The sequence below is a fragment of the Bidens hawaiensis genome, unplaced genomic scaffold, assembly GCF_021521415.1.
Source record: "Bidens hawaiensis isolate Kalapana, Puna unplaced genomic scaffold, B.hawaiensis_p1.1 tig00002442_1, whole genome shotgun sequence".
NCBI lineage: Eukaryota > Viridiplantae > Streptophyta > Magnoliopsida > Asterales > Asteraceae > Bidens > Bidens hawaiensis.
Genome location: NW_027491135.1, coordinates 1,811,093 through 1,823,974, shown reverse-complemented (window position 1 = coordinate 1,823,974; position 12,882 = coordinate 1,811,093). Strand labels below are relative to the sequence as shown.

The following is a 12,882-nucleotide window of genomic DNA, read 5'->3' as shown; positions in this document are numbered from 1 at the left end:
ATCTTGTAACACAAGGGTGCGGAATCCCCTACATATACGATACAAGTGCTAAGACGATGAACACGTAAATGACAAGCAAACACACGAGTATATAAGAGAATACTTGTAATATTACCATGAAACCAAACACGTAACACAAGAGTGTCACAAAACAATCTGTCAAAAGTTACATACAAATGAGCCGAAGTTAGATTATATATTAGCGGCAACTTTGCCTAACATATTAGGCGAAGTTGTCCTAACTTCGCTCAATCCAAGTTCGCCAAAACATAAAAGAAAACTTAAAAAGTTCAACACAAAACTAACAAAGTAAATGATTACAGACCCAAATAAACAAGAGATGATGAACTACTGGCATCATGCACCAACATTACTTGGAAATTATGTCAGATAGGAATTATAAACAAACACCCGATCCCCACTCGTGAACTCTTTCACCTTTCTCAACTTCCGATCATGGAATGCCTTCGTTCACTACTTATAACTCCATGATCTCGCGTACGCCTCATCTCTCAACTCCTCCACCTCATGAATGTGGAGATAACGTTTTTTCACAACTTTAGGTTAGGTCAAGATTAACGAATCTCAACCTCCAATATGCTTTATGCTCTAACTCAACCGGTATATGGCATGCTTTCCCTTAAACCATCCTAAAGGGGGTGGTCCTAATAGGCATTTTAAACTTGTGCAAAAATCACAAAGCGTGTCATCCAACTTATCGGACCAGTCCTTTCGGTTCATGGCAACACTTTTCTCTAGAATTCGCTTCACTCCTCGGTTTGCATTATCCACTTGCTCGCTCTTCTGTGGGTGATAGGCGGTGGAAAACTGATGGGTGACCCCATACTGTGCCAACGTCTTCTCTATCCGGGCATTGCAAAAATGCGTGCCCCTACCACTAATCAAGACCTTGGGAGTACCGAGCCAACAGAAAAACCTCTTTAAGAATCCCACTACAACTCTGGCGTCATTAGTGGGCAAGGCTTGAGCCTCAAACAACTTGGAAACGTAGTTGATAGCCACGAGAATGTATTGGTTCCCTCGAGAAGAAGAGAACGGAACCATGAAATTAATGCCCTAAACGTCGAAAACCTCACAAACCTGTATAGGGTTTTGGGGCATCTCATTATGGGATATAGAACTTTCCTAGAAGTGAAATATGGACCATGGTGGCCTCCAGTTACACCCTCATGACAATGCCTAAGAATTTCATGGCCCTTTTTCCTACTTACACACCTCCTCAACACTCTATCGATGCCTACACGAAACAAATACGATGCATCAAAACTTCCTTCTCTGCTGATAAATCATTCCCTTGACCACCACTACGTCGGCCAAATAATTCGCGATGTCGAAGAACAAAGGCATACCCTCCTCTTCAGCACTCACATACAACAATCGCTATCTCACAAATCTCACTCTCACCATCATTAAAGACTTGCGGGGAAACATATCACTGATTCCGTCTCTCTACTCTCCTCTCTCTTCGGATCCTCCAGATGTAATAAGTGATTCGTAGCTCATTCTCTGCTCCCGTTTTATCTCTAATCTGAATGTCATACTCAGAAAGAAAGATAATCCATTGTATTAGACGAGGCTTGGCTTCTTTCTTGGCGAAAATGTATCGCAATGACGCATGGTCAATGTACATGATGGTTTTAGACAGTATGAGATAAGGACAAAATTTGTCAAAAGCGAAGACCACTGCTAGAAGCTCATTTTCAGTAGTCGTGTAATTCTGTTGTGCATTATTGAGGGTCTTAATCGCGTAATATATAGGATGGAAGTGTCTGTCCTTCTGCTGACCTAAAACGGCCCCGACTGCAAAATCACTAGTGTCACACCTGAGTTCGAAGGGTAAGCTCCCCTCTTGCTAACGAATGGTAGTTTGGAATGGTTGAAGGGTGATATTCTTGAATGCTTGACATTTTTGGTGTTGGTAGGGGTGGATCACTTGGAATATTGATAGGTAGCTACTTAGTACCTGGAAAATACACCGGTTTAACGCAGACTATCGGGTGCTCTCGGCTGAAAATGTCTTTGTAGTAGTCATCACTCCGATTGTCCTCGGGGAGTATCGGTTCGGGGTAGCCCCCCCTTTTATGTGTTGATAAAGCCGTTTAATATCTTCTTGCATGAAATCTATGAGTGGTTTAGAATGAGGAGGGGTAGAAAGGGTTACTAACCTATATTATCTCTATTACATGAAATAAATTAATGATAAGACTTATTTACTTGAATTGAAGCTTAGGTATTATTTAAATAATACCTAATTAGCTAAGATCGATGGTTCTAATACCAACCTGTCATACCCCGAGTCATGGCCTAGGCGTGTGACCCACAATGGGTACCATTTATGTAAATAGATCAGAGTTACAGTTTATTAGAGGAAATTTAGCGTAGATATAATATTAACATATATATATATATATATATATATATATATATGTTGAAAACACGGGATTATAAAATTACCCGTTAAATTTTACAAAACATTTCTTGTTCATTAAACCACAATTTACATATATTTACCAAAAAGATTTATCTAAGCCATCAAATCGCCAAATGGCTACTTCATTTCCAACACCTATCCTTCGTTACCTGTAAAACAATTTAAAAATACATCAGCATCACATGCTGGTGAATAATCTGACGCAAAATATTTTAATTACTTAATTACCCCTTAAGACATAACTTGGGTCTCTGCCCATCATGGCTTAGGAATAACCAAGTTAAAAACTAAATCAAAATTATAAACTTAAGCTCTACTCGTAGTCTCTCAGCAAACACCGCAGCGTTCGAGATTACTTAGCTACCATCAGTGTACACGTGATTACCCTCTCTCAGACATTACTTAGGTCTGGCCCGTCATGGTGGAGGCATAACCAAGTGTGGCGCGGTGTGACCACTGTCTTACAACATATGAAAGGATCCGTAAAAACATACACGACAGCCTGTGGGCAGCGATTACTTTTGTTTATAACGTTTTAGAAATACATAATCTCATTTAATCAAATTAATTGACTCGATTAACTAGTTTAAAACGTTTCGGGCATATTCACGTTCTTGTTTGATATGTTTAACTTCACTGATTGAGTTTCTCTTTCTTGTTATCTCGGACCTAAAGTATAAGTATAACCATTTGTTATTACTAGATCAACGATTTAGCTTAAGAACTTTAGTATTATTCCCATATTCTTTTACCTCGATTATCTTTTCTTTTCCAACATTTAGTTTAAATCATCTTTTTATCTTAAACCCTAAATTTCTTCTTCTCGAAGCACGTATACTCTATTTATTTAAGAAACATAAATAATATTTTATTATCAATAATCTTTATCAAATTTTATATTTAGCTTTATATTATTCTTTCGAGGTATCGAGTATACTCTCGACTAAGGTCAAAGCCAATATATATTATAACATAATAATATTTTATTCGGGTAGAACCCCTACCTTGATTGGCTTAGTAATCCTAGACTCTAGGGAAGCACTTCCATGCTCGCACGTTTATCGAGGTATCTGTAATCAACTTCTTTGGCATGCAAAATGATGCGACGTATAATGTTTGATGAAATGAGAGGGCTTGAAGCGCTATTTATAGAGCAGATCAGAAGACCCATCTCGTATCACGATTGTTCTGGTGGCAACTTTTTGAATATTATATTCCATCGCGGTAGCTTTGGACGCCTATCACGTATCGTGATGCCGCCCAGTAGCTCTGCTTCATCATTTATTAGCTTGCCACGTGGCATGACACGTGTCTTAAGCTGTCAGACTATGTCATAGCGGTACACGATGACATAATGGCTTTGGCTGATCGCGTATCGCGACACCGCCCATTTTTTGGGGTTTGTGACATACGCATCACAGTACACGATGGGTTGTCTTTTGATCCATCACGTATCGCGATGGTTCGAGGAACCGGATTTTTAATTTGGTCCTTAACTTTGAATACTTGGCATTTTTGGATCGAAATTTTCAAGATGTTACGCATGTTTAGCGGGGTGTCACAGAATCACTCAATTCTGAGTTCATTTGATATGGTTTTGGGCTTCTCGAGTGATTTCATACATAACACTCTTAGGTATGTTTTTGTTAAAAGGTTTACTTTTCGTGTACGGATTTGCATGAGACTTGGTAGGATGATAGAACGGATCATGATTATTGATAAAGTAATGAACTTGTTATTGAAAGGGTAGTTGGTTGGCTCAGGTTAAACGGATAAGGTTTGATCCGTAAAAAGGATGAGTAAATGAAGTCGGTATGGCATGAAAATTGGTAGAATAGTTAATTAGACCATAAAGTCTAACAAAAACATAAACTTTATAATGTTCGATTTAGCAGGTGCGATTCAGGGCGAACGAGTGAAGTTCGGGCCGTGTAAAAGAAAGAAGGTTAAGTTGTTATGGTCGGAACTCGATGTAGTTGTAAGACGGGCAGATGACCTTTTTAATCATTTGGAAATTAATGTAACGAAATCATGGTTAAGTGATGTACGGAAAATGACCTGTTATGCGGAGTGTCATCCCGAAATTGAATCGTTTTGAATGTCAAAGTTGAGTCTTTAGGATGACCTGGGAAGAAAGGGGTCGTTATACTTTAGTTGGAAGATTGAATCGTTTACGAAGGACATATGGGAGTGTTTATTCATATAACTGGTTGATACTAGATTCATATTGTCTCGAATTCTTGTTCATTCTTGAGGAATGAAATTAGTAGTTTATGTAAATTCTTGGGACTCTAAATTGCGACAGATGAATGATGTGTGTGTTTTCTCTATTACTTTTATGTTTAGAGATACACTGAAGGTGGTCAGGCAGGACGAACAAGTGGCTCAAACTGTTATCCATACTTAGGATTTAGTAGCCAAGATTGAAATGATGGAAAAGCGAATAATCTACTGAAAGAGTATGCCGCCACTTTAAAACCCCTATCTCGTAAGAAATAATAATTCAAGTTGGTATTGCTAGCATGTCGTTGGGCCAAATGATGCACATACGTATAGTTTTGCATGATTCATTGCACGAAAAGGAGAGCATAATAAAATCAATTATTACAATTAATAGTTGTTACTCTCCATAGTTGAAACGTTTAGAGTTCTAGTGTGAACCATAGCATACGAAATTGATGTTTTGCAATATATTTGCCAAATGGCCTGGAGACGATATATATACATCTTTGAAATACTACGCATAGAGTGAACTAAGTCTTTTGAATACGACTGGATTACAAATATTTCGGATATCTCATTCCCCTATCTTAGTATTCCTTGATTGTATCAAGAAAAACTAGTCTAAATCCGTATGGACTTCGCCACTTATTTACGGAATAAGTGTCACAACTGAATTAAGGTTAGATACATCAGTTTAGGGTCGATAGGGTGAAGACTTAGTGACAAGGAGTTGTAAGAAGTCTTAGGCATGTCAGGAATATGTCACATTACATTATGAAGAAATTTTAATTTTTACGTAAATAAGTGTGTCAACAATTGCTGGAGAAGACAACAACGTAATTAAGGGAAGGGACCTTGTTAGCAGTAGATTCTACACGTAACGTGAGTGACAAGTGAAGCTTTTATACATATTGAAACCAGGAAAGTCCTAGTTTTAAATTGAATAAAAGGTCATTCAATATATTGATTAATCGATGAAGGGGTTTTTTGCGAATACAAAATTAGGGATTGATCATATAGTTTGTGTCCTGGAGTATTCGAACTTGTTAGCACTGAAATGCTGACATGGAAATTAATTAGATTATATACTAATCCCATTGGTTTATGGAGAAGAATAACTTTTGTTTTTTATATCCTCAACTTAGAGGTTAAGAGTCATGCCACGAAGGGAACCCCCATTTATAGTTATTAGAATTCGTGTAAGAAACATAAAGACGTAAGTGTATTAAGTTCAATGTTTGCATAGGAGGATGTGCTCACTAATTACTTTATAATCACGAATCGTAGGGATTTACATGGAAAACGACTGAGTAATGTTGTAGACATGGAAGTTGTTTTCTTTTAGAATCGAAGGAAAAGCTTCAAAAAAATGGTGGGAGTTGGGCTTATGACAACTGAAGCGGATTATAAAATTCTAAAATGCAATTATCATGATTTAAAATTTGTATCATGGTTTAGGAAGTCTTATGTTGTTCTGAGCTAACCAGTACTAACGATCATTTCAAACCTCAAGTGTTAAAGTTTGTTTGTTTGGTTTGGTCCATAGATACTAAAGTTGACTATTACTTGAGTGGTTACTAGTGAATCAATGGTTATCGAAAAGAATATTTAAATCTTTTGTTGTGTTATCATCGAGGACAAATAAATAGTTCACATCATTGTATTGGTTTTCATAGAGTAAATCAACAAGACGCTCGGTGTATAAATGATATGAAAAGACTATTGGACATGAACTTTGTCGAATGCCCAAGTCTTGGAAATACTAAAAAGAGACTCAAATGATTATAAAGATTGAATAAGAAAAGGTAGATTTTTTTCTATATTTTTTTTTTTATTTTTACTGGAACAATCCAACAAAGAATTTAAATTATATGGTTGTTTACAAGTTTCTTGAAAATTCCAATATTGCATAATTAGTTTTGTAAATAACTATATAGCTACTGTATGTGGAGAACTCGTTCCTAAACTTTTAGGCATGTATTACTAAACCTACATAAACGTTGTGAGGTTTTTGAGAAATATATTCATCATAACAACTTGAAAACTTTTACCTAAGAATTCCAACAAAACTTGTAAGTGTAATAAAATTTTCTCATACGATTTATGTGGCGTTTTGAAAGTTCAACTTTAAAACACAGCGCACTTACATGAGGTTTTTGGTTCTTCGACTTGAGTGTTTATATAAACGTGACATGATTGTAAAAACACAATTATTTAACATGAAATCATACGATTTAAACAAGAATATTTTTTTAATAAATTCCTTGTATCGATCTAGTTTAAAATCTTAAATAAAACTAGTACTTTGTAAAGGTGTTTAGAACTTGACTGCCACATGAAGGTCGAAATAACAATAAGTAGGGCTAGATTTGAGAGAAACATACCTAGCAATTCGAATGGGATGTAAGAGAAAAATGAATAAGCTTGATACATAAGGTTATGATAAGCATCAGTGGATGAAATCATCTCTTATCAAAATTAGGTGTGACTGGTTAGCGATCATCACAATAACACACGGTGAGTCCTATTATCATGAAGAATGAAGAAATTCGTTGATGCTTGTAAATTGAAATGTTGTCCATGGAATTAACACTTATTTTATCATGTGATTAGAGAATGTTGAAGAGATATTTATAACCACTAGGAATATCGGACACCAACAGTGCTAGGAATGTGTTTAAAAGTATTGAAATCTATGTAATGACGTAAGCCGATGGAAACAATAAAGTTTTATCAAGGCAGATTGCAACATGGTAGAAAGCTGCAACAAAGACAAAGTACATTCGAACTGTTAGGCGTTACAAGACTATGTTGTATACATTCTTGGTGATTGCCCGTGCCAAGAGAGTTTTGACCGTTAAAAAGCTACCACGAAGCGTGTGCGAAAAGTTTTACTTCGAAGGGTGAGATTCCATATACAGGCGCAATGACGAAATTTCTGTTGTATTGTGTCATTCAACAAATTGAACACTTAGGTCGTGTTACTCAATTTATAATATGATTACGAGAAACCTTTTATAAACATCGGATGAAGATAGCTAGTGGAGTAACCAAGTGACGTGTGCCATACCAGGGAGCAAATGTAAAATTCATGGAGGCATAGGTTATGAAAGGAAAAAAATTCTTTACTATTACTTCACACCGTAGTAATCGCCATGAATCATTTCCGAAGTCAGCATGGGTACAAAGGCCCAAAAGTAGAGGAATAATCATAATAGGGTACCTTGTTAGTTTTGTTGATGATATTAACGAATTTTGGCCATACACGATAGCAGACTAAAATGTCAAACATTGTAAGTAATTAGAGATATACTGAGGTATCGCAAGGTGTTTTCACGATTACCCTAAAGGACACTAGTTTTACTTGGAAAGCGAATCTTGATTAAAGAAAATATGATTTTGAAATAATTTAAACATAAGTTCGAGCTATGAAGGTCACTTGGATTCTCATGGATTGCACCTTATCATTACTTGTGCACCCGTGATGATAATATGCTCTACATGGTCACCCCAGTGTCTTCCATAGATGGACCTACAAATGTGGGAACAAAAGTGTCCATTTGGTTTCATTATCACATGCTAAAACTGAGTTATGGACAGTAAAATAATTATCAATATTTAGGGGCTGAAGTTGTAGCGGATAGAATGATCAGGAAGAGTTCATCTAGATGCATCCTCAAGATTGGATTTTACATGAATAATTGAATTTGAACACCATAAGAATAGTATTCAAGTTTGCGTATGTTAGCCTCTACGTCTTCACGTAAAATTCAAATAGATATTGATGTGGCGTTCTCTTGGGTAATATACGACCACAAGTATTCCAGGTGCACCATACGGTCGTGTGCCCGATTTCCAGCTCCGTATCGTAGTGTCATGGAACGTTTCTTAATCATTCACTCTTTACGATAACATTGTATCAATTACTAGAGTTTCCGATAATTATACCATAAGGGTACATTGAGGCCGTCGAGTCATTCCGGAACCTAGGCGTTTAGGGAAATTTTCTCACGCCACCACTCGGGTGCAGTCCAACTACTTTCCGGCATGAGGGGTTGGCACGAGTTACTAGAGTAGTGCGTCACAAATCACGAAGTGACTAAGGGTTGTTCGCAACATCAGTTGATATACGGATCGAGTGAATGATGAGGACAACTCTTTGTGACAACAATATATGTACTATAAAATGATACGTAATGTCTGTAAACGTATATACGTAATGTCACCAGTTATAGACTAGACCTTCTAGTTCACTATAACCAATGGCTCAGATACCAATCCGTCACACCACGCCAAAATAGAAGCGCGGGCGCGTGAGGTCATGTATACCGTAAGCATGTAATTATCGCCAACACACATGTATTAGGATCCCACTAATTTTAAAACGTGTTTACAAACCATAACTTTTTTTCAAACAAAATTTAATAAAGACAAAAAGGAGATTTCTCGTATATGACCCTAAACATTGATAGGGTTATACAAGCTAGCGAAATCGCTCCAAAAAGGTATCCTAATTATGCATTGAGGTCCCGTCTCCATGATTCCTTGTGTGTGTTGTTAATTCCCTAAAAAACATACGTTTTAAAAGGTCAACACAATGGTTGGTGAGATCACATGTTTTAAGACTTGGTATGAAATCACGTTTTCATAAATCGTTGGATTAGTTCACAAATAAGTATACGATAAATTATTGAAACAAATACAATGATCCCTCGTAGACTAGCTAAATCTACGAACTAATATGACAAACCCTGAGCCTATAACCAAACGACGACTTATATAATTTTGCCATGTTTAAATCTCAAAGATGGAATATTTGCTCCCTGTTCTGATACAATATCGGAGGTTTGCGTGACTATCCTAATTGAGATTGAGTCTGGGGTGTTAAACTTTATTATTTTAAAGTTTGGTTAATAGAAATCATTCCCAACTATTTAACGAAACGACAAACTAACTAAGGACATGGAACCTTAATATCACGGGTTAACCATGTACTACCTAGGCTCATTTACATTCGAAAAAGAAATCTAATATTCATCAATTTTATGATTGGCTTTCTTAGCTCATTAGCAATTTCATTATCATGATATTAAGATAAAACATATAAAAAAACATTCCCGCGCCCGGGTTTTAAAACATCTTACCCCATTAACCACTTCACAACCTAAAAACCGCTGTCTTTGTTCACAAATAAACACATGTAAACTATCTCCACAAATTTTTAACAACTAGCAAACTCAACAGTCAACCGGATTACACCCCGACAAACAGCTCTGTTCAGATTTAATAAACATTTAAAATCCTGATCCGTTTAACCCGACACCTTGCTAATTACTCGCTTGATACGAATAATCAATCAACGAAGTAAACATAAACATAACATAACTCTTAGCACTCAAAACACAAGAGTACAATAAGAGATGAGGGATTGTGATGGTGGTGAAGCTATGGGCGACGACTGTAGTGCTGAAGGTGTACGGTAGTGGTGTATGGTGATTATGGATGTTGTTGTGGAGAGAGAGAGACAGAGAGAGAGAGAGAAAGAAGGGCGGTGGTGTTGTTATATGTTATAGGGATAAAGGCGGTGGTGGTGGTTCTGGATAAGGGTGGCAGTGGTGGTGGGTTTGGATTAGGGTTTAGTGTCGGTGATGTGATGGTGGTGGGGACAGTTGCATAACATATTATTTTCTAAAAAATTCATTCACTTTGAGTGTCGCGGAAGATTGCTGAGAGAGTGGTTCACATAGCGCGAAGCAATAATATCTAGGACTGTTCAAAGGGTAAGACCCTACCCTTTTACCTAATACCCTACCCGGACCCTTTACCCATTTAGGAAGAAACGTGGACCCGAGACCCTACTCTCTAACACAAAAAAGGGTCGAGTATAAATAAGGGTTTCAAGGGTTCCTCCCCTTTACCCTTTAAGGCAGTAATCACATCTCCTTTTTCTGCATTTACTAGTTGCATATCTCATAAATGACATTGATATATAAATCCTAAAACAATTATACTTTCATTTAATAACATAGTAAAGTCTAGCTTCGAAAGTTTATCAATCATTTGAACTTGTGCAAACAATATCCACATTCACAAATTCCTTGTAGAGAACAATTCAGTGATTTCCATATATATGTTTCCATTCAGTAGTATGGCCATTTATTTTTATTTTTATTAGTAGTTGGAAATTTCTAATGAATCATATATGAAATACAAACCTTTCATAAATTTCATATTAATCTTGAATCTGATGTATATCTATCTAGTAAACGGGTCAAGGGTTTGAAAAAGGGTCGGACCCTTGAAACCCTTTTACCCTTTAAGATGAAATTTAAATACCCTTTACCCGAACCATATTATTTATTCGGGTCTAATTAAGGGTTTTAAGAGTCGGGTAACCGGGTTTCAAGGGTCCGACCCTTATCTTGCTCACCCCTAATAATATCACGTACAAATTGTTTATCCTTCGCGTAGCGTGAAGGAACAACATTGAGACTCTTAGCGCGACGCGAATGAACCTTTTAACAGGGAAAATTGATGATTTTATATCTTGAAATTTTTCTAGCTATCAAAAATTTTTACTCTTTAGCGGCACAGACGATTTTTTTCTAAAAAAATTTCATTCATATTTTTTTCTAAAAACTTATTCACTTTAATCGTCACGGATGATTGCCGAGAGAGTGGTTCACATAGCTCGAAGCAATAATATCACGTACAAATTGTTTATCCTTCGCGTAGCGCGAAGGAACAACATTGAGACTCTTAGCGCGACGCGAATGAACCTTTCAACAGGGAAAATTGATAATTTTTTATCTTGAAATTTTTCTATCATTAAAAAAGTTTTACTCTTACAAAGTGTTGGGATCAATATTCGATAAAAGGAAGACCGGAATCATCTCAACCTCCTCATAAAAGGCTAAGTAAGAAAAACGAGCAAACTTAGCCTTCGAGCAAGCCTAGACATAATTCAAGAAAGGTATTTTACACAACGAACAAAGTTATCTTTTAGAAGTCTTCTTAGTGTTAGTTCGAGCAAACTACACTATAAGGTCCAAGACGGATCTTTCAATTATGATATCAACAAATCTAGGTGTTGGTGCGGAATTCCAACACTAGATGATTCAAGAACACGAAACACAAACACGTAGAACACTGAGAATTGCTTCAAAACACATGTTGTATTGAACTTCGGGTGCTTAAGCACTATCAATACAAACACATCTAGAATAACCCTTAGATAGCAAAAAAACACAACTTCATGAACCACCCGCAACCATATACAATAAGCTCTATATATAGGGTGCTCAACCTACTAGCCCAACATAACCCAAAGCCCATTGAGATTCAAAGGGATCTCGATTTACATAAGCAGCCCAAAAAAACTAAGTACAAACCAATTAACTAGGCCCAACAATCTCCCCCTTGGTTTGTAGCTTGGTTCTCAGTCATGCTCCATATAATCAATAACAACGTCTTTCAAAGCACCTACCCAAAACTTGCACCTGATAATAGAGGCTGCCATACTTGTAAATTCTTTTGCAGCCGTTTCGAAGATCGGATCAGATATTATCTGAAATGTACTGAGGGTCTTGATGTCTTTCTCTCCATGCTTTACCACGTCTTTTGGATCAACAAATCTGAACTGCCCTTTGCCTTTCTGCAAACGTACAACAACGGTGGCTGTCTCACAATCATACATCTAGAATGTCATGTTATCCAAAGTACCATCTGGAATAACTTTAGGCACAGGAATATGAGTGTCCTTCTTTGTAGCAGGCCACATAACACTGACCATTGTCTTTCCTATCTTTGGATCCTTGACCCCCTTTGCTTTCTTTAAGAAAGATTATGCAGTTGACATGTATGGAAAGCCTTTATCATCTTGGTTTTCAGAAAGTTCTAGAAATATCTACCACGTTTATCATTTGTTGGGTTGTGGAATGGAGAGTTTATCAGGTCATTGATATCCACCTTAGTCCAAGATCTAAAGTCTTTCATCTTCTTATAGTACTCGGTGGTCCCGTACTTCCGTTTGACCCACCACATGCTCTTTTCAGCATCAAAACCCCATGACACAACTCAAGATCGATCACCATATTTATCTAAGAAACTATCTGAAAAGGTGACAACAAACCTGTCTGTGTGATCGGATGACTCAACATTCTGATTGTAGTTTTTCATCACCAGCAGCTTCTTCTGAATTCTATCTG

General features: G+C 36.9%; 1 protein-coding gene across 1 annotated transcript; it reads right to left on the bottom strand.

The window, feature by feature from the left end:
- Window positions 1-609: 609 nt before the first annotated feature.
- On the bottom strand, window positions 610-1,065 carry LOC143619456 (uncharacterized). The gene has a single exon (XM_077091387.1). It carries the CDS (start codon window positions 1,063-1,065, stop codon window positions 610-612), a length of 456 nt encoding a protein of 151 aa, XP_076947502.1.
- Between the last annotated feature and the right edge of the window lie 11,817 nt (window positions 1,066-12,882).

Coding starts and splice junctions, on each gene's coding strand:
- LOC143619456 (XM_077091387.1), bottom strand. CDS start 1,065: ATGGTTCCGTTCTCTTCTTCTCGAGGGAACCAATACATTCTCGTGGCT.